The sequence below is a fragment of the Oxyura jamaicensis genome, chromosome 2 (genome assembly GCF_011077185.1).
Source record: "Oxyura jamaicensis isolate SHBP4307 breed ruddy duck chromosome 2, BPBGC_Ojam_1.0, whole genome shotgun sequence".
NCBI classification, from domain to species: domain Eukaryota; kingdom Metazoa; phylum Chordata; class Aves; order Anseriformes; family Anatidae; genus Oxyura; species Oxyura jamaicensis.
This window is the reverse complement of record NC_048894.1, coordinates 25,078,838-25,099,369: the sequence shown is the minus strand read 5'-3', so window position 1 is coordinate 25,099,369 and position 20,532 is coordinate 25,078,838. Positions and strand designations below refer to the sequence as shown.

Below are 20,532 nucleotides of genomic sequence, written 5' to 3'. Positions count from 1 at the left end.
TCACTGCAGACATACAGAAAATTGCACAGGCAGAACAGAAGCAGAAGTATTGGGGCATGGTGGCATTGGGACCTGGCAGGATGGACTTTGAAGGGAGGAAAAAGACAAGATCAAAATAAAGCAGGGAGAAAATCAGCAACCAAATATATCAGGAAGATGAGACTGAGAACAGCCGATGGACCAGGAAGGGCAAATGAGTGGCAAGCATGGTTCAGGAGGAAACAAGTCAGCTGGAGAGGAAAAACCCTGGAGCAGGCAGGACAGAGCAAAGGGAGTTCTCCTCTCAGTGCAAACCAAGTCAGGAGGGTGCTGTTGCCATTTTGATGGAGAATACTAAGAGTCAAATAAAAAAGTGAGGTTAGGGTTCAGATGGATCATTAATATGAAAGGAAGAAAAGTGGGGGAGACTGTGAGGAAAGGATGAGGACAGTGTAGGAGTAAAGCTAGGAGAGGAAAGCAGGCAGGGAAAGGAGCTTAGACAACAGATGAAGGCATGTGCATGGAAGGACAGTCCAATTTTCATAGAGGAGTAAGACTGGGAAAAGCCAAGAGGAACAGTGAGAAATTACAGGAATGGGAGTGAAGGCCCATGTACATGGCAGAAATTACTACAAAAGACTGTCCCTGTGTACCAGTGGCCACACAGAGTGGCAGCTGGACAGACAAGGGTCTGCAACTTTGTGGCCAGGAGCTGCTGCTCTAAATGATAGGGAAATTTTATTTTACTGAGGACAGGTTGGGTGTTACCAGGACTGAGAGAGAAAGAGAGAGGGTAAAGTGTACATTGTAGTGTCTCAAGACAAGTGGCACCAGTAGTGTAGATAAAATGTGGTGATGGAGAATGAGAAGAAAGGAGGAACCAGGAATAGACAAATACTACCAGAGCCAAGAAGCAGAAAAGGAAAATTAGGCTAGATTTGTGGTGAGGGCAAATACAGGTGGAAAAAGCACAACAACACACTGTAGGAAAGGTCAGTCCAAAGAACAATCTGTTTCATCCAACAGCCTGTCCTACAGTTGGTCAAACTAAAGGTGCACCTAGCCCCTTATCTTGTGCTCGACAGTTCACAGTAAATGATGCTGAAGGAATATAAAATCAGGGGAAATGCAAAGAGATACTCTTCCTCTTAGCCCCAGGAGCCTCCATCTCCTGGACATCCTGAAACAAAGGGGTTCTTGGTGAATAAGGAAAATGACAACATTGATGAGCATTGCAGGATGATGATGACCATAGCCAGGAAGAGAATCTCAGGCTAAAGGAAGAATTCCATCCTGTGACTCAGAAAAAGAAAAAGTGCTAAGAGAAGTAAGGATAAATGGAAGGTGACTAAGGAGAAAAAAAAGAAAAAGAAAATGAAAAAAAAAAAAAAAAAAAAGAATAAAGAAAAAAATAAAGAGACAAGCAGAAAGGAGTTCAGTTGGTTAGATTAGCTCTCCAATTTTAGAAAAAGTGCAATCTGCATTATCCTCCACACACAGAGCAGCTGAAAGTCACAGCCAGCGTAGAGCTCCAGACCATAAAAGAATGACTGCTAGCGCCGACGGTGAGGCTTGCCTCACTGAGAAGCGATATTTACTCTTCTTAGCTGTTCTTTTACCTACAGGTTTTGCCTGCTTATTCTCAGTGATCACTGAAGGCAGACATCACAGCATTATCTAACAACTCCACGACTGCCTTTCTGCAATCACCTCCTGCCAGACCTGGGCTGAGCTCCCGGGCGTGGAGTGCTGCAGAGGCGTTGTTCTCTGCTCAGGGGTAGCCGAGGAGCTGGCATGAGGATTTGGGTAGGAATTAGAAAGGCAAGAGGGTTCAAGTCTGAAAGTGCAGTCACAACTTGGTTGCACAAGAATTCTGTGAACTTGTGAAATTCTGCTACCCGCAACAGCAGGAATCCCTCCACCCCCAATTGCTGCTCCCTCTGAGCTGGAAAACAACCTCTTCTGGCTTTGGGTCTCAGCTGGCATCTGAAACATGCAGGATACTGTCCCAAATCCCCCTGAAATTTAAGGGGATTCAAGAACAATGTTCCCATCCTGCCTCGCCACTAATTCCTAAAGTAGCAAATAATTTTCATCTGAATATTTAGGAAATCAAGTCTCCAGGGAACGGTTACTTATTGAGCAGTATTCCTGATGTTCACTGCTTGCATCATGTGCATCTAATAATTCTCAGGGTTCTGCTTCACCACTTAATACCTTGATTACCATGAAATAAAAAAAGGCATCAAGGGCTGAGAAAGTAGCCGGATGACTCTCTACACCATGGTCTAAAAACCATTTGGTACTAAACAGGTGTAAAAACAAAAACAAAAGAAATTTGTCAGAGGTTATGGCTGCAATGCAAGGCATGTATTTTCCAATTACGACTTGCCAAAAGGCATTCTTGAGAAACTGTAGCCAGAAAGAGCTTGTTATAGTGACTTCAGAGGAAAAATACTAATTTACAATGTGTGCTACATATTTTTCAGGAGCCTCAGCTGTCAAAGAATAACGCTGCATAAGAATTTGTTTTTTTCTTACGTGCTGAACTCCGTGTTTACAATTGCCCACCTCATCGCTGTTGTGCCTAACCCAGGCCTTGTAAAGAGGGATCCAGTAAGTACTGCATTACTTCTTTTCCTCTTAACCCTCAAATAAAATTATTATGGCCACAAAACCAAGCATACCCATTCACCAGTTAATGATAGCCATCTGGTAAAACAGGCACAGAGGGCCCAGATTCTGAGAATTTCACTCAACCTTGCTCAGATCTTTCACCCAGCAATAAAAATCTTTGAATTTGGTACAAGAGAAAAAAGCCTCAGACTTGCTCCAGCCTGCCTGTTCATGCAGTTTTGTGTCAGCTCCCCACTGCTCTCATCAGCAGCTACCTGACATTTTCCAGCAAAGCCCCCCCAAGGACAGATGCCTGGGCTGGCCAACTGACCTTTCTCACAGGCACACATGGCAGGGTTGGAGAGGTATATGGCTTTCTTCAACACCCCCCCGCCCCGCCCCCCCTCAAAATCTGTTCACTGCATTTTTTCTTAAATCAGAGCGGTAGCTCGGTTCCTTCCCCTTAGATAGCAGTACAAACAGAGCTAACCCTCAGCTGATAAATATTCATGGCAGATCTCAGTCACCCAGCTCTGATCTTGCTCTCTAACAGAGCCACTGCTTTGTGCTCGCAGCCCTGGCTGATGTGAAATTAATGCGAGCCTGGGAATCTCTCAAGTTATGTCACAACACTGATCAGCTCATCTTCTAATAAGATCGTTCAGTTATGGCTCAACCATTTATCTGCTTCTAATTTTGTGAAAGCAATTAAAGATTGGCACCTGATATCTGATCACGTGTGTGTCTCTCAGATGTGTGCTACCAGTTAAGTAAGCTAATTAAAGCAGGAAATATATAGACTAAAGAAAAGATCACCAGTTCCAGGGACCATATGGAGATTTAAAAATAAAAATAAAAAAAAAATGGAACAGCAAAAGAATAATTAAAATATCACACTTTGTATCCCCTTACTGTATAGCATCATCTGTGCATGTCCTCTGCAAGAGATGAAGTGAAAATACAGTTGATATTTGAAGATACAATGCTGGCACATAGTATCGGGCACCTAAATTGCAGATCTTTACCTCAGGGTTAAGAATGATACTTCCTGACAGCAGAAATAGATAATCTGAAGTGGTTTCAATTAAAAGCTGAGGTTGCAGCAAGGACTCCTGTCCTGTAAGATTTCATTAAAAATCTGTATCCAGTGCCTTGGAGCTAGATCCTTCTTTGGATTGAATTCTGGTCCCCAGTGAAGTCAATAACAAAAAGCTCTCAGAGGCTTTGTTAAAGCCACATAGTCACAGGACAAATGATGGGGCGCTGAGCACCACCCGATGAAAACCCGCACCTCCACTGCTATGGCAGTGGGCACTATAGGATTACAGAAGTGGTTACCTTTGGAGACAGGGCAGCCCCAGAGCAGTGCAGAGGCTGATGTGTGCAGTCACCTTTCAGGTCATGGGCCGGGCTACAGAGAGGGCCCAGGCTGCTCAATGCACTCTGGATCCCAAAGAAATCAACAGATGGAAATCAGCCAAGTGAGTGCCTTTCACTGATGTTGGGTTAGCAAGCCTGGCCTCAGCTGTTCAGCTAGCCACATACTTAATTGCTTTGATGAACAAAGGCTTTATTTTGCACTTTCTTCTTCCAAACACAATTTGTATGTGTTCAGCTCAGCAGAGAATTGCTGTCTAGAGGTGAGATACAAAACTGGGGGAAAGAGGACCTGGGGTCTACTCTTTTTGTTCTGCTATGGGATGAGAGTATACTCACTGCTTGGTCTTACCTCACTTGTTAATGTGTTCAAACCAACGTGCTCAAACCAGACCAATGTGTCTACCAGCAAGACTAGAAAGTGTATTCTGTTATTTTAGCGGACTTGTAAATACATGATTGGGAAAAGAAAATGAACTGTCATGGTGAAAATACATCTAGTTTCAGTATGAGTATTTGAAGACTTAAATTTATGTTGGGAAAAAAAAAAATAATAATAAAGATTCCACCAGATAGATTCCCATAGCATTTTTATTTTAAAGCTGATTAACACGGCAAATGAAGGCTTTATAATTTGTATTTTTCTGTGCCTGCTACATCCTCCGCTTTTTTAAGACAATTACTTGTGACTTTCTGTAGTTTGCTGCATTTATCCACTTTCCTCCTGTGTGTCTTCTGAGCTTGAAAGGCCTGTGTGTGTGTGGCTCCTACCTCAAATATACACAGCAATACTGAAGTCTGTAGAAGGAATTTCGAAGAGTCACAGATAACACTTATTTATGGCCATATACAAAGATGAAGTTGATGGTAATTACTCAGCAGAATAATGAATGTGTTTCCACCCCAGTATCTCCTGCTTCTTTTTCCTGCCTAAAGTTTCACAACAGATTTTAAATATGCAATGTCATGGGAAAAAAAATACAGCGAATACATACTTACAAGGATATCAACTTATCCATATCCTTTGCAAAGAAGAAAGAAGGTTCTGTTAAGTAACCAAGAGAAAAGACAGGAAAAGAGGAAAGTCATCTGCATCACCAAGACACTCACATTCTCCCTGGATCTAGATACAAAAGATGTGACACAATCTAAAGAATCATTTACATGAGGAGAGGTCGTATTGCATCTTTACATACATTTTGCTGCAAAGATTGTTATGATTATTCTACTTACGTAAATTGGTAAGTCAAACCACTTTCTCAATACATCTTAATTTTATGATTTTTCCCTAATTTTTCCTGCTTTCTGGTTATGTAATTCTCTCTCTTTCAGATTTTTCTGGATCTGAAATTATGGAAGAGAATGAAGATGTGAGCTCAGATGGATGTACAAGAAGCAAAGAGAAAGGTTCAGGGGTACTTGAACAAAAAGAAACAGGAACACATACATGAACACTTGTATAAATATATTGAAAACCATTGTGTGAGCTAATTTTGTGCATCTTGTATCTGAAGTAGCAACTGCATTAATTATACTGTTACTGGAACAGATTTTATAGGAAGGTGTGTCTTCTTTTTTTTGGGGGGAATGACATACTGAAGAAGGCTGATCTGTGAACAATACATTATGTTCTATATTAAAAAGTCTGGAAATATAAATAAAAATCTTGCCGTCTAATCTTTTAATACAGCCTCGTATACCAGATCTGTATTTGTCATTTTTCTTATTCCACAGACTAGTAATTTTAATACTGAATACTGATGGAGATAAAAGAAGATACAGCTAATGACTGGAGGGATAGCTCTGCTAATGAGAAACTGAATTATTGATCAGTTGCATTGGCACCAATATATTTGTAGATGGGATTAAGTTTGGCCACAAGTCAGTATTTAGAAATGCTTAAGGAAGAGTTTTAAGAGATCTTATTGTATTTTTATCCCTCTTTTTTTTTTTTTTTTTTTTTTTTCTAATGGAAAGAATACCCATTCTCTTCTTTCTCCAGGCAGTTCTGTAGCTGCTTCATCTTTTGTGTAGTAGTTTTCCCCTTGCTAATGGCATTGTGTGGTGTGAAAGTTTCAAATTCAATTGCAGTTTTACAGAGTCAACATCCAGGAGCAGTGCTCTCCTGGGAGCTCCTGGGAGCCCTGTGTGGGCTTAACTCTTGCTGAGGTGGAAAATGCCCCGGACATGGAGTATGAAACACTGATGCCTGTTCTTGCCTCCTTGTATAGGTATACTTTAAAGATCCTGAGCTGGTTTGCCACTCTACCTGATGAAGCAGTGTGTTCTTCCTCCCTCTAACAGGACCAGCAGCATGCAGTCCCTTCCCTTTTCCAAGCATTTCCCATTAGCATTTCCATCTATATAAAGCAAAACCACGGTAGGAGTAATTTTTTAAAGAATTAGTATTCTCATGGATATTAAAGCACTGCAAATAATCTCACCAGTGACTAATGAAACTGAAACTTATGACTGCCCAATCATATTAGGCTTTCCTTCCTATCAGGGTAAAACTGTGGAAATAAAAAACTGAGTTGTGTGGAAAGATGAAGTGTATAAATGTAGTTACTGTGATTTATGGGGTTTCAACACTGTTGACTTTCCCTATTCTCAAAGGAATAAGCAGGGAATGAGAGCCAAGAAGACAAAGGAGATTCACAGCATTTCAGGAACAGTGTTAATTTTAGGTCTTTGTACTACAGAAGTGTTATCTTCCTCAGTATTACAGACACATTTTGTTCTTGTTTTCAATTCTTTCTGATGTAGACTGGCAGAGCCTTGGGGCTTTTTAAATGTGTGTTTCTTAAATGGGAAGTCCATGGCTGATACCAAGGAAGATAAATGGAAGAATGCTGGTCTGTGTGGCTTGTGTTTGCCTCAGTAGTCCCAGCAGTCCCCAAAGGAAACATCAGGATAGAGCTCCACAAAGGAAAAGGGCACTTTGATCCTCTGAGCTGTTTCACGTGCTATGTTTGTGGTAGAGCTTCAGGAGGTTTCATTCTTGTTAAATTAAATTGATTCTTCATTGCAGTAACTATTTCCAGAGCTTTCCAGTCACCCTCAAAGCATCTCCAGAGGCTTTCATCTTAGTACATCTTTTTCTCCATTCTGTTTCTAGGTAGATTGCTTACAGGGGCCTCTGCAGCTAGTGTAGCCCCAGAGAGATGACTGAAAGCAATTCTAGAGTATTGTATACATACAAAAGGGAACAAAGACCAAACTGGTAGCAGAGAGTTACCGACCAGAGCCTAGCAGTCATGTCTCCTGAGTCTTCTAGTGTATCTTCTGCACTAGGAGAGGGTCAGTGTACTTGTGAAAGCTGTGGTTATCTTCGCTAGGAGTCTTTCATCTAATGAAGGCTACATGTGAAGTTATATGTGAATTTGTACAAATTTGTACAGAGTTTGTGCATTTGCAAATTATATTTGTGTATTAACTTCACTAGTACAAACTGGCTCAGCAAGGTTGGCCTGGGGAGAATAAAATGTATGACTTGCTTTTGTGTAAGTCAAAGAGGGACACAGTTAGGCTTCAGTTATGCCTGTTGCAAGCTCTGTTGAACTCAAAGGGTTTCCACTGACTGTGTGTCTCACCAAGCTGTATTCAGTGATGAAATTATGGTTCCTTTTGTTCTGCTCCCAAGTGAGCACAAGTGCCTGTGTGGGCAAGTGAACCAAATGCTTTAATCCATCAATTACAAGCAGAGGACTGAGGCTGTATTTAGGGCTCTAGAGTTGCCCCAAAATATTTTTTTTTTTTTTTTGACATTTAAAATAAATACCCAAATCCCATCCGTTTCCCTTTGCCTGAGCTGGTACATGTACCAACCCCAGCACCCAAGCAGGGGTTGGTGCATTCAGAATTCAGGTATCCCATCCCGCCCATTTCCCCAGTGACAGCTGCCTGTCTTGTAATTAGCTTTTGCCAGGAAAGTAAAGAAAAGCAGGTATTCGACTGGTACAAGGTCTTTCCTGACATAGTAAATGCTTTACCATAGATACGAGAGTCACAAACTATCTTTTGAAACAGGAACCAGTATAGTCCTTAACATCTTTATATATATATATATAAAAACAAAAAGGATGCCATGGGTAATGACATAGGAAATCAGTAGAAAGAGGGGGAGATTAGGAGCTAAGGAGCATTTCCAAATTGTACTACAAAGCACCATGTCACATTTCTGAGGTTCATCAGTGCGGTGGCTGACCCCATGAGAGGTGCAGACAAGCACAGTCCCTGATGTGCATGTATCTACAGTGGCATCATTCACTATCACTGTCCCTCAAGAGGCAACCATCCCATTGCATTTCTCTAGTATCAGCATTTCTCAGGGTTTAATCCTTTGTATCCTAACAGCATTCACTGTCTCTCCCTTGCCAATCCTGCCCAGCCCTGCTAAGACACAGCGGTGAGGAAAATGGAGCAGTACTGTGCAGGATGTGCAGGGACAGGATCTCCTGCTCTCCAGCTCCAGCAGAGGACTGCTGCTGTCCTGTGGCTGTGAGCAAAGCCAGGTTTCCTCCAAGGGAGAGTGACCCTCCTCAGAAGCAGAGAATGGCTGTGGCTTTGGTTCAGGAATGCATATTCACCTTCAAGAGGATGAGTAGTACTGGCATAACGCTGCGGTAATTCAAATGTAAATCTGAATTTCTTCTTCCAACCTCAGAAAGATCAAATTTTCTCCCCTCCATGAAGTTCAATTAGATTAATGCAGAGTAAGGGGTGTTGTGAATTCAGAAGCAGCCAATATTCAAAGAAATCTGACAAATTTTCAGGCTGGAATAATATCTGCATTCATTTTAAGACAGAGCTGTCAGGGTCTAAATGGCATGAAACAGAGCAGTAATTCCCATCATTTTTTCCCAAGGTCTTTATATTCTTGTTTATATGCTCAAAACTCCCAGAGTAATGGAGGAAACAAAGTACCGTGTAATCCTGGTGGTGTCAGATTCACTGATGGGATGTACCATGCCATGCCCAGAATATGAAGTACGGATGATTAAAGGATATTCACAGCATTCAGAAATGACACTTCTGTGAAGAACACTTGTGGTTTGTATGGAACAACTATATCTGGACTGAAAAGAAGTCAGCCAGTCACCAGCTCTGAGAAGGATCTGAGCTTTCTCAATAAAGTTATTATGGTTGCTTTCTCAATGGGAAAGCACCATCAAATAAACAGCTGGCATCAGGAAGGGAAAAAAAAAAAAAAAAAAAAAAAAAAGGTTTAAGAGACTAAGAATAAGTATTTATTTTGGGACAGATTTCCTCATCTTGCTTTCCTCAATGATTATTCTGTCTACACTGCAGTTGCTTTCCCTTCTTTTAAAGCAGAATCTTTTAGTAGGCTCATAGGCTCAGGTATCAAAACTGTTACGGCATCATGACGGAAGGGATGATAGCTTTCAGGTATCCCAGCCCCAAGGTATTTCATGTCAAAATAACCCAGACTACTTCAGGCCCTTTGGATGGTATTTCTGCAGTGTTTTCCCTACACATCACCACTCATTTAGAAGGTTGAATGATATTTCCTCCAGAAATATGACTCCAGAAAGGAACTTGTACTGCAAAATCCATCATGGTCCTGAAGCTGAAGGCATCAGATGCTGGGGCTTGTTACCATGTCTTTGGGCTGCATCTTTTCTGCTTAGGTAAGGAAGACCCATACGCTCAGCATGGATGGAGACCAAACTGCAGATTTAAATGTCCCTCTGAAAAGTCTGATTTAACCTGTCAGTCTGCCACGTCTTTACACACCTGCACTGTCTGCAGACCCTGAAGGTGCAGCCACTGTTGCAGTGAGAAGGGAGCACCCCCGGAAAAACCTTTGCTAACATCAGCAAAATCTCTGCATGCCCAGTCTTGCTGTGTAACACTTTTTGTTAGATTTCCTGCTGTTGTTTCCCAGGAAATCCTTCCTAACGTGCTGCATGTTTAGCAGCTCCACTGAGCTCACAAGACTAGTCTAGTATGCAGAACATGAAGCCACCTCTCCAGTAACTCGCCTTGCAATCCCCAGCTGACCCAGCAGTTCTCCTGTCTGGCCACAGGGGCCTTTGAGCAGCCACCAGGGTTTTCATTGGAGCTTGTCATAGCAAAGCACTTTCTGGCTGTATGTACAAGATGAGTGGATCTTCTATAGATTTGTGCTCAAATTCATGATGTTCACTCAGAACAGCTGTGCAAGAAAGGCGTGCATATTTTACCCTGAGAAGCGAACAGTAGCAGTTCCTGGAAGGCTGTTAGTACTTCACAGTGCGGGGTTGTGCTTGACTGATTTCCAACACCAACCCCTGGCAGCAGGTCACCCCAGAAAAGACATCGGAGCAGAGTCTGAATGTATCTAGAGAGTTAAACATTCATAAGTGTTTAAGCTCAGGTATGGTTTACTTACATTTGGACACCTACAGTGTAGACGTGTACAGCTGAGCTACTCACCCCATGCTCCTTTTAGCCAAAGGTAGACATAAGCATACTCAAGGCACAATCTATCTGACTTATTTTAGATACCTCATTTAGGATGCGCTAATTTTTGCTCTAATCTCCATCAGCTGTACATAGTCAGTATCTTTTGACTACATGAGAGACTACTTAGGTATCTGTACTTCATCTCACAGATCCTAGTTGTAGCATTAGAAAATCTCTGGAGGATTTAATGGGATCATGGAGTGGTTATGGCCATGTCATCGAGCTTATATATGCATCTAGTCCCCAGGAAATGCAGGCCTACATCTTACACCTCAAGCCTAAGCATAATTATATAGGTTACTAAAGGTACTCCATGCAACATGAAACTGTAGTGGCTCAGGCTGTGACAACAGCATGTCCAGAGCAGACAGAGCTTGGGTATGGCTGCAAAAGCAGCTCAAGGCACTGCATGAGCACTTTTGGGTAGTAACTTCTTCCATGTCCCAGCCTCCTTTGTCCAGTGACTTGTGCTCAGGTGTAACAGTGGAGGAGATGTGCCTGAAATAATGCAAGCTCTTACCCCTTTCATTGAGGATGACCTCCCATCACTGTGAGAAGATGGCAGTGGATCTTGTGAGCGCTTTGACTTCTTTCCAGTCTAAATGAACAGTGGGTCAAGTGTTTACTGTTTTTTAGGTTACCCTGACTGCCTCTGTCAGTCCAGTTCCTTTTTGAGATTCCTTCCTGAAAAGCTGCCTGCCTCTGACAACCCCAATGCCTGCTCAGAGACCAAGCTAATAAAACCAGTCGAGCACAAGGAGGCTGCCCTTTGCTCTGCCCTGCACCCTGCTTGCTGCAGTGCCAGTAGCCCTGATGCACCAGCAGTGCTGGGTGCATCACATGGACCCCACGGGAGCCCAGCCCTCTCCTGCAGGATTCAAAGCTACAGACCCAGGAAAGCAATCACTATAGCAAGATGCACAGATGAGGCTGGATTAATCACTGTCCAAGATGCCTAATTCTGGGCTGGCTGCTTCTCTGGAGTGTAGGCATGGACAGGGATGCTGTTAAAAATATCCCTCATTGCTTAATTCCATATTTTGTTTTCTTGTAACACAAAACCTAGGATCCCGCTGAGCAATTGTGTACATTTTGTTCTGTAAATGGTTTAAAAGTATATTAAAACATTAATCTTAGCCTGAGCCCCTGTGTGCCAGGTTTCTGACTGGAACACAATTTAACAGATGACTCATAGTAGATATATTGTATAATGGTATGACGTTCTGATAGTCGGTGATTTACAGCTACAATACTTAGTACTGTCTTGCTTTGGAAAGTCCTTTTATTGCTTATTTGTGTAACATATGGATACTGGGAATTAAAGAACATTTTCATAGAATAGTGTTCTAATAGCCACAAAAATAATGTGTAAGGCAGGTCAATAACCAAACTTTGCATTACTCCTTCAACATGCTAAGTTAAGAATGTCTGAGAATGCATTTTATTGCCTTCAGACTGAATTGGAATAAATCATGTCTGGCCTCTGTGGTGAGCAGCATGAACTCTCCTTGAGAAGAGCTGCTGTGCAATGGGGTGTTTTGCAGAAGTGAAGAGGAACCTCACTAACTGATTTTCAGAGAGGGTGAATATGCTTATTTCCCTTTTAACAAAGAAATGCACAACTGTAGTGATGGCCCATGTAGTTGGCTTGGTTGAAAATTAATAACCTTATTTGGCCTATTCTTACCAATTTATTCCTTTCAAATGTCAGCCCTGGGGCATTTCAATAGATGGAGAACAACTGAGAAGAGAGACTTCATTATGCACACCATCAGGCTTTCTTGCCCTCATTTTTCATAGGCCAGCCTCTGCAGAGTTGGCAAGGACTGGTGTGAAACACAGACCTCCCAGCACGCCAGCCTTGGTCCCCTCACCCATTGCAGGAATGTGGATGCACAGGAATCTGTATGAGTTTCCTTTCTTATGCTAAATCTTAGCATTTTTATTCTGACTGAATTACTAGGAAGACCTGCTCAAAAACAATTAGCAGTTAATTTTATGTTACATTTTGTTATTATTGTTGAAAGCAGTATTCTGTCCTTTATGTGGTCTGTGGGTTTGATTTGCCCTAATGGGTAGCGATGGTGATTAATGCTGATGCTTTCTGTCCATAAATTGTCAACCAATAACCAGGGCGAGTCCTAACAGAGAAATGACATGTACGTATATGTGCATTGCAATACGGGGCTGTTAACGTAGCCAAGGAGCATATCATGCCAATTACACTGCAGTGCCATTGCAGATTCCTACATAGGCAGATGGAACTTTGGGATTCTCCTGACAGGTCTGGAATATTAACAGTCTTTATAATGCACTAATAAAACACCCAAGACATCACAGGTATCAGTTCTATCTCCTTCTTGTAAAAGAAGAATGATTTCTTTTTTCTTTTTTCCCTCTGAAATTGTTCCAGCATCTTTCTGAAGCTCTTCCATTACCTTATTCTGCAGCGGAGGTGTTTGTAAGAGTTACGGAAATCTTAACAAGATTTGCAAGAGAGGAAAATATGCCTGATCGTATTCTTATTGGCCCCTTTTCCCACTGAGCAGTTAGCCAGAATTTATCATAGAATTTTCATAGAATCATAGAAAAGCTTGGGTTGGAAGGGACCTTAAAGACAACCCAGCTCCAACCCCCTGCCATGGGCAGGACACCTCCCACCAGACCAGGTTGCCCAAAGCCCCATCCAGCCTGGCCTTGAACACCTCCAGGGATGGGGCATCCACAGCTTCTCTGGGCAGACTGTGCCAATGCCTCACCACCCTCTGAGTGAAGAATTTCTTCAGACTATCTAATCTAAAACCTACCCTCTTTTAGTTTAAAGCTGTCATTCCTTGGCCTGTCACTCCTCTCCCTGACAAGCAGTCCCTCCCCAGCTTTCCTGCAGGCCCCCTTTTGGTACTGGAAGGCTGCTATAAGGTCTCCCCAGAGCCTTCTCTTCTCCAGGCTCAACAGCCCCCCTCAGCCAGTCTTCACAGGAGAGGTGCTCCAGCCCTCTTATCAGTTTTGTGGCCCTCCTCTTGACTAATAATTTCCATGTTAACTTCTAAGACTTCCATGTCCTTCTCATGCTTGGGGCCCCAGAGCTGATCTCAGTGCTCCAGGTGGAGTCTCACGAGAGACGGGGAGAATCCCCTCCCTTGCCCTGCTGATCACTCTGCTTTTGATGCAGCCCAGGATATGGTTGGCTTTCAGGGCTGCAAGAGCATGTTGCCGGCTCATGTCAAGCTTCTCATCAACCAACACCCCCAGCCTGTATTTGTGCTTGGGACTGCTAGCCCAGATGGCCAATTCAGGCCTATTTACGGCCACTGCAGGTTGTTTTCATGAGGACAGAAAATAAACAATGAAGGTGCTACAGATCTATGAAGAACTTTCTTGAACATTTGTGTTCATCAGGGCCATGAGAACAAATAGCAGTAAGCCAGAACCTGTCCCTTGCCAGCATTTGGCCAAAAAAAACCTTATTCTTGCCTGTCCTCCCAGAACATAAAGGAGCTGCTTTCTGAGCTGGTTACCTGGTTTAGGGGGGGTCCTGATAATTGGATCCCTTTTTCCTTTGCTGCACAGCCACCATCTTGTGCAGCATAATTGACCACCATCTTGTGCAGCATAATTGACCACCATTTTGTGCAGCATAATGCTGTTTGTCTCCACTCTCTTTATAGGAGGAGCATTCCTCTGTTCCTTTGCAGAGGAGACAGGCACACCAGCTAAAGCAGCATGTTTACAGAGCTGCAGGAGAAAGGACCAGCTATTTCCTTTCAGCCTGCCCTGCTCATGAATTAAGCACCAGTAGCTTAAGTCATTTGCACACCCACAGACCAAGAGTTGATGATATTTCTGGAGACATCATGAGTGCTGGTAGTAGAAGTAGCAGTAGAAGTAGTAGTATTGGTGTTGTGATAATTCTTTGAGTCCTGGACCTGACTGTGCTGCATATTGTATGAGACACAAGTGCAGAGCCTCTGCCTCAAAGAACTTGCCAACAAAACGTTTGATTTCATCAGAAGATAAAAACACCTAGACCTTTTTTTTTAAACTCAAAGTTATGAAGCATGGAAGTGATGGAAGATTTGCTCCTGTATCATCTTGCTGTTTCATTTTACTCATTTCTGTAAGAATAAACACTTCATAAAACCTACTAGCTCTGCAATTTTCCTGGCGAAGGCTAGTGTATGCTGAGATGTGCAATTACATTTGTCATGTTTTGTTCACACCATGTATGAATCCAGTTCAAATCAGAAACAAGCTATTTTGTTTTACATGCTCTGATCTAAGAAAAACACTCTATTTTCATTGTAGGAAAATATTTCTACTGCTGAACTTAGCCACAGCTCAGGCCTGCTGCATTTCTTAGCTCATCCAAAGTGAAGATTAATTTTCACTGTAGTATGATTAATAGAAATTTAACATAATTCATCTCAGTGCATTACCGTGCTTAAACTATTTGTGTTAACTTTTTCAGATTCATTCTAAAATTAATGTGATGTGGATCCAAGTACTAATCGTGCACATCCTTCATGTCTTGCTAACGGTAATCTGTAACTTACTGCATAGCAAGTGATTACATTACTAAAAGTCATGAGCTGTCTGCATAGCCATTACTCTAAAAAATAGGTACTTCATTTTATTTTTAAAGCCACAAGTGATAGTTCATGTGGAGGGCACAGGAAAGAAGTGTTCAGAGCAGCTCCTCCAAGGAGAAGCCCACAGGGGACCAGCCCTGGATGAACCTGAGAGACACAGCCAATCTTACCGGACCTGTCTGGGGAACAGTTGTCATTGCTCAGAAAGTTCACTATTTTTTTGCAGACTGATAGAGCTGGCTTATGTCATGGAGAGGGCTACCTGAGCATGGCCAGGCTTTGGGAAGCGCCTGCCAGGCAGGGCAGTCCTTGCAAGGACTGGTGATCGATGTGGGAAATGGAGGGAGGCCAGAGGCCAGCTGAAGGGCTGCATCATGCCCATGCAAGGGAACCAGGCAAGAAATATTGACCCAGACATGTGAAAAACAGTCCAAGCATGATTGAAGAACCTTAATGGACACATTTGCCATCAGAAAAGAGGAAATCCTTCTTCATCTTTTTTTTTTTTTTTTTAACCTTCTTAGATCACTGTACAACCCTCTTTCAGCATACTCTATAGGAACTGTTCTGACACAGTGTGGGGGAAAAAAAAAAAAAAAAAAAAAAAAAAAAAAGACTGCTTTGCCCTGTGTGATGAGCAGAAAAAAATGAAATTTTGAAATGAAATGTATTTTCACAGGCACCAAACTGAACTGTAAAATTGAAACAGAACTACAGAACTAAAGGCCCATGTTCTGGCAATTGGTTCATGAATGTTTTTCATTTTCATAAGATGGTGCATCTTATGGCTCTCAAACACACTTTTCTGGTCCAGAGGAGCACCCTGAGTCCCTCAGACAGACACAGAGTGCACAGTCCTCTCCTTGCTGAATGGCAAAATGTCACTTCAAAGAGACAAGTCAGTCCTAAAAACTTTGCTTCCAATCCAGGTAATTAGCTTGGGAAAATCTGCAGAAGTGAAGGGGAAGGAACATTTTCCTGTGGCCACAGATCACAACTGACACCTTGCCATCACTTAAGTGACCTCAGATTTCTGCGTAGCTGCTGCTGGTCCCTGAGGAGCTCTCTGCGGGCACAGCATCACCCTCCTGCTCCTCCTGGGCCACCTGGTTGCTGGGGACACTGTGGAAGTGGATGGACATCAGATCCTTTCAGAAGAGGAATGGTGTTGTCCCTTACCAGCTAGTGAATGGACACGGCATGTTTCTCTCCACCAGCAACTCAAAGCCACAGTCTCTCACTGTATGTCCGCAAGCTTATCTGAACCACAAGTGGGAACCACTTGCCAGCTTCACTGGCTCCATTTAGCTCCATGTATATTTTCATTATTTGGACAAAATAAAGTAAAGCTATATTATCACAAAGAGGCCAGGCCAGTATCCTGCGGACCCTACCTAAAATACCTCTGCTGCTCACGGCACTTACCCTTCCCCAATTAGTGAGTTCAGAGCTGGGTGTCACCTAAAGAGTGAGCGACTGGGAGAGCTGTGCAAGCCTTAGAAAAGTTTGATTAAAAACGACAGAAGTAATCCAAACTGGAGCTCCAAGTTACTGTTTTTTCATGTCCTTCTAGATCAAGTTGCCTGTTTCACTTCTTGAAATCATCAGACAGCTTTTGGAGTTTTTTTGTTTATTTGTTTTTTTACATAGTTTTTGGAGTGCTGTTACATTTTTTACAATTCTGTGAAGGTTGTTTGTTCCATTCATCTCATTTACAAAAGTTTAAAATCCCTGTCACTGAGATGCTGAACAAACCCAACAAGATCTGGGAATTTTTGTTTCACTTTGGTTTCCTATGTTAGCATTCTTAAGTTTCAAATGTTATCATTAACATTTATTGTTGCCTTCTTAGATCCAAAATGCTGGTCAGGCGTGTCACATTTTCTCATTCGTCTCACAGGTAAGCTGCAAAGTGCTGCAATTCTTCCACCAGTACATGCTGGGCTGCAACTACTTCTGGATGCTCTGCGAAGGGATTTACCTTCACACATTAATTGTGGTGGCAGTGTTTGCTGAGGAGCAGCGTTTGCACTGGTATTACCTCTTGGGCTGGGGTATGTATGGCATGATTTATGGCAAGCTAGTGAATTCTTTCAGATGTTTGAATTCTTCTAGCACTTACACACCTGAACTGTTTTATTTACCCTAGTAGATCATAGCCTAGGGTTAAGTTCTTGGGTCCTAAATTTGAGTGCATTTATTTGGATCAGCCTAGAGAAGCATGAAAATCAGCAGGAGTCAGTATCCATTATTTGCTGCATCTTGGGATTTGCTGAAAGAAATACTTAAGTTTTGTTAAGCAAAGCTTTGGGAGAGAAATAGATTTTTATTCAAGCACATCTTTTGTCTGAACAAAACCTGTCTAGTTTTGTTACTTTACATGCAAAAATATTAAACTGCAACATTACTGATAAAAGTATTCTGGAATGAAAAAGAGGAAAAGCAGTATCTGTGTCTCCCAGAGCAAAAAACAAGGTACATACAAAGAGGAACCAGAACTTCTCTGGAACTGAATCCAATATTGGATATGTTTTGACAGATGAAATTTACCCACACAGGAGTAGATGACGTCCCTACTTTTATTTTGTCTAAAAACAGTGATGTCTAAAGCATTTCAGAGAACCATACAGTCATCATTTAAACAAATCTCAATGATATTCTATGAGAGAGGTTACAAACCGATGCACTATGCAAACTATATGTAGTCACATGCATTCTGCCCAAGAAACCATGTGCCTTTCAACAAAGGCAAACCATGTTTTGCCTTGCTACCTGTCAGTATCAACAACAAGTATCTACCTTTTGGTCTGCCTGGCCCGGTACAAGGCCACATAAATACAACCAGTATATTAGAGTGGAGTGCAATCTCTTTTACATTTAAGTCACTATTGTAAATCCAGACACATCGGTGTTGAAAGAAAATCATTACTAATAGGTTTTTCCCAGTTTGGGAACTGAATTTCTGGCCTCATTCCAATTTCTGGTGAGCCAGGCCCCATATCTCAAAACCCACTGGTGCGGCCAAGCAGCAGTGATGGATCTTTGTTCATTGTCCCACAGCACTTAGGGATGCTCACCGGCACTTATCTCTTGCAATTCCAGACTGAAGCATGTAGAATTTACTCTGTATTTTCCATCCTCTTTGTAAATGTTTTGCCTGTTCAACATTGTTTCATTTCCAGCAGGAAAATAAAAAAACAGCCCTTCTGCCTAGACAGAGGAAAATTAGGAATTAATTAGATGGGAGAAAAATGACCTGGTTCTGAATGTTCTGAAGAACTTTAAAACCTTGCCATCAGCATGTCTACTTGGGCATCCAATACCAGGTCTTATATAGTTGGTAACAGCAAAATAGAAAGTTGTTCCCCCTTTATTTGGATTTTTCATTTAAAAGACTGGTAACTTATTTTCCTCTTATAGCACAAGACATAGTACTCCCTGGATACCTGCATTAAATACCTAGAAAATTAAGCACAATTTTCTAGTTTATATGGAGTGTAGTGCCAGAGAACAGTATCCAAACATGTAAGAATTTATTTTATTTTTTTTTGAGAATGGCATCTTTTCTGAGAAGAGAGGGAGCTGTCATACTCTTGGAATGAAAATTCTATGGAACATCACCAGCTGTTAAAAACCTTCCTGAAGAACCATAAATTGAGTTAAGGTTTCTGGACTTTTTCTGTCAATCCAAATAACTGAGCCCTTGTGGAGCAAGCAACTCTGCTATTGGAAAGTTTTCATAGTTCAGAATATTTGAATATACAAAGTCTGGTAGTGCTCTACTTTTGAAATGGAAGCCCTGCCTGAAGTGTAATTTTAAACACTTCCTTCCAGATAAAACTTTTGCTATTTTCATGTCTAGCAGCATAAGCCTTCTGGAAGTACTGTCATTCTATATCAAATTATGCAGGAGAAAAATGGGCATTAACGTATTTTAAGTGACATTCACTTTAGGCAGTGCAATTCAATGCAACTGGGCCAGATGGCCTGCCGTTAAATTTTATGAGCTAGCTGAAATATTGTTGAGAGCATCATGGTGGGTAACTCAGTGAAGATAACTGATAAGATGCTTATCAGTATCTGCAGCACTGCCCTAAAAGTAAATAGGGTGGTGGCTGTGGGAATAGCATGATGATATCTTGAGAGAGAAAAGGTTAATAAAAAAGGACACAACTCTGACTATGAAGTCTGCAGCCTTATTAATGAAACTAAATGGATACTGCCCCACAGAAGTAATCATTAGCACCTTGTAACTAAAGTAGAAGTCGTTATTAGCAATATGATGTAATTAGGGCTATCTGACCACCCCTTAAATTTGCATAAATCAGTGTAATTCCACTGTTTCCAGAAGCAGTACTCACATTAGGTCTAACTTTAAGCATCTAGCTACGTTAATCAATGGAGAGAGATACATTTCTCCAAAGGGCAATGCAGAGCAACCAGAGCAGGTTGTGCTCTGAATTATAATTGAAAAGATCAAGGTAAATGTACAACATGAGATGAATATACTCATTATTCATTGTTGTAACTAATCCCTATGCAAGAAGATCTGTATTATTTTATTTGGAAAAATCACTAATGACATTTGTAAAATGGCTTTATAAAAAAATCTGAGCAAATATAAAACACTTCCACAAAAGGTTGCAGATGATTGAATGGAATCTGACATGGACAGATGTATTTCAAGAATTATGCCTTCAGGTGACATCCTCTCTGGCAACTGCTGCTGCTGGGAATGTCCTTTTCATTTGTTATCGTTTCAGCAGGTCAGGAAATCACCCTTATGCAGAGCAAGAAAACAGCATCAGGTGGCTACATCCAGCTACAGTCTACTCTGGGTGCTTCAGGCAGCTTCATCCACATAAAAGTGAAAAGGGAATCATTTATTTGGACAGAGCTGACACAGATTGTCAGTTCAACCGTAAATACAATTAAGTATAATTGCTGGATTTTATTTATTTATTTATTTATTCTATACAGAAGACTTGGCATGACCTCAAGAGGTGTGTCATACCTTTTCTTGTGGTATCTGGGGTGGAACCTTTTCTACATTGCTCACTGCTCATTATATAGGTGGGACCCCTAAAGTGATACATGTTGGGCCACCAAGACCCAACAGGCCTTCTTGGAGCTCCCCTTCTTATTGTTCATTGCCTTCTGACCCTTTACAAGGGAAAAGTAACATCTAGCTGTATGAGCTGGCCTGCAGCTGGAAATTTGAGCCATAGATGGTCAAGAGTTTCTTACCCTGCAACTGATTAATGAAAACTTTCTGTCATGCTCTTTAGATTTGCATGTGAATTTGTTGAGCCAAATATTCTAGGCTAATGCATTTAACAGAAGAAGAAGGTCCCATGGTATCATATCGAGCACTCTACTCACAATACTCGAGGCCAGAGCTTTCAGATGAAGACTATTTGCTATTACAGATTTGCCCCTTAAAAATGCATTTCAGTCTATGTTGTCCCTCAGCAAAACTGGCTCAGACTTTATTCATTTCCAA

The 20,532-nt window shown here is 41.7% G+C and overlaps 1 protein-coding gene across 5 annotated transcripts in view; it reads left to right on the top strand.

Annotated features, from left to right (window-relative positions):
- CALCR (calcitonin receptor) overlaps positions 1-20,532 on the top strand; it is a 172,971-nt gene that overhangs the window by 125,693 nt on the left and 26,746 nt on the right. For all 5 annotated transcript variants that reach the window (XM_035318719.1, XM_035318720.1, XM_035318718.1 and 2 more), the window contains 2 exons: positions 2,469-2,595; positions 16,930-17,083. In XM_035318719.1, coding sequence (XP_035174610.1) covers positions 2,469-2,595; positions 16,930-17,083 — 281 coding nt within the window. The remainder of the gene's footprint in view (positions 1-2,468; positions 2,596-16,929; positions 17,084-20,532) is intronic.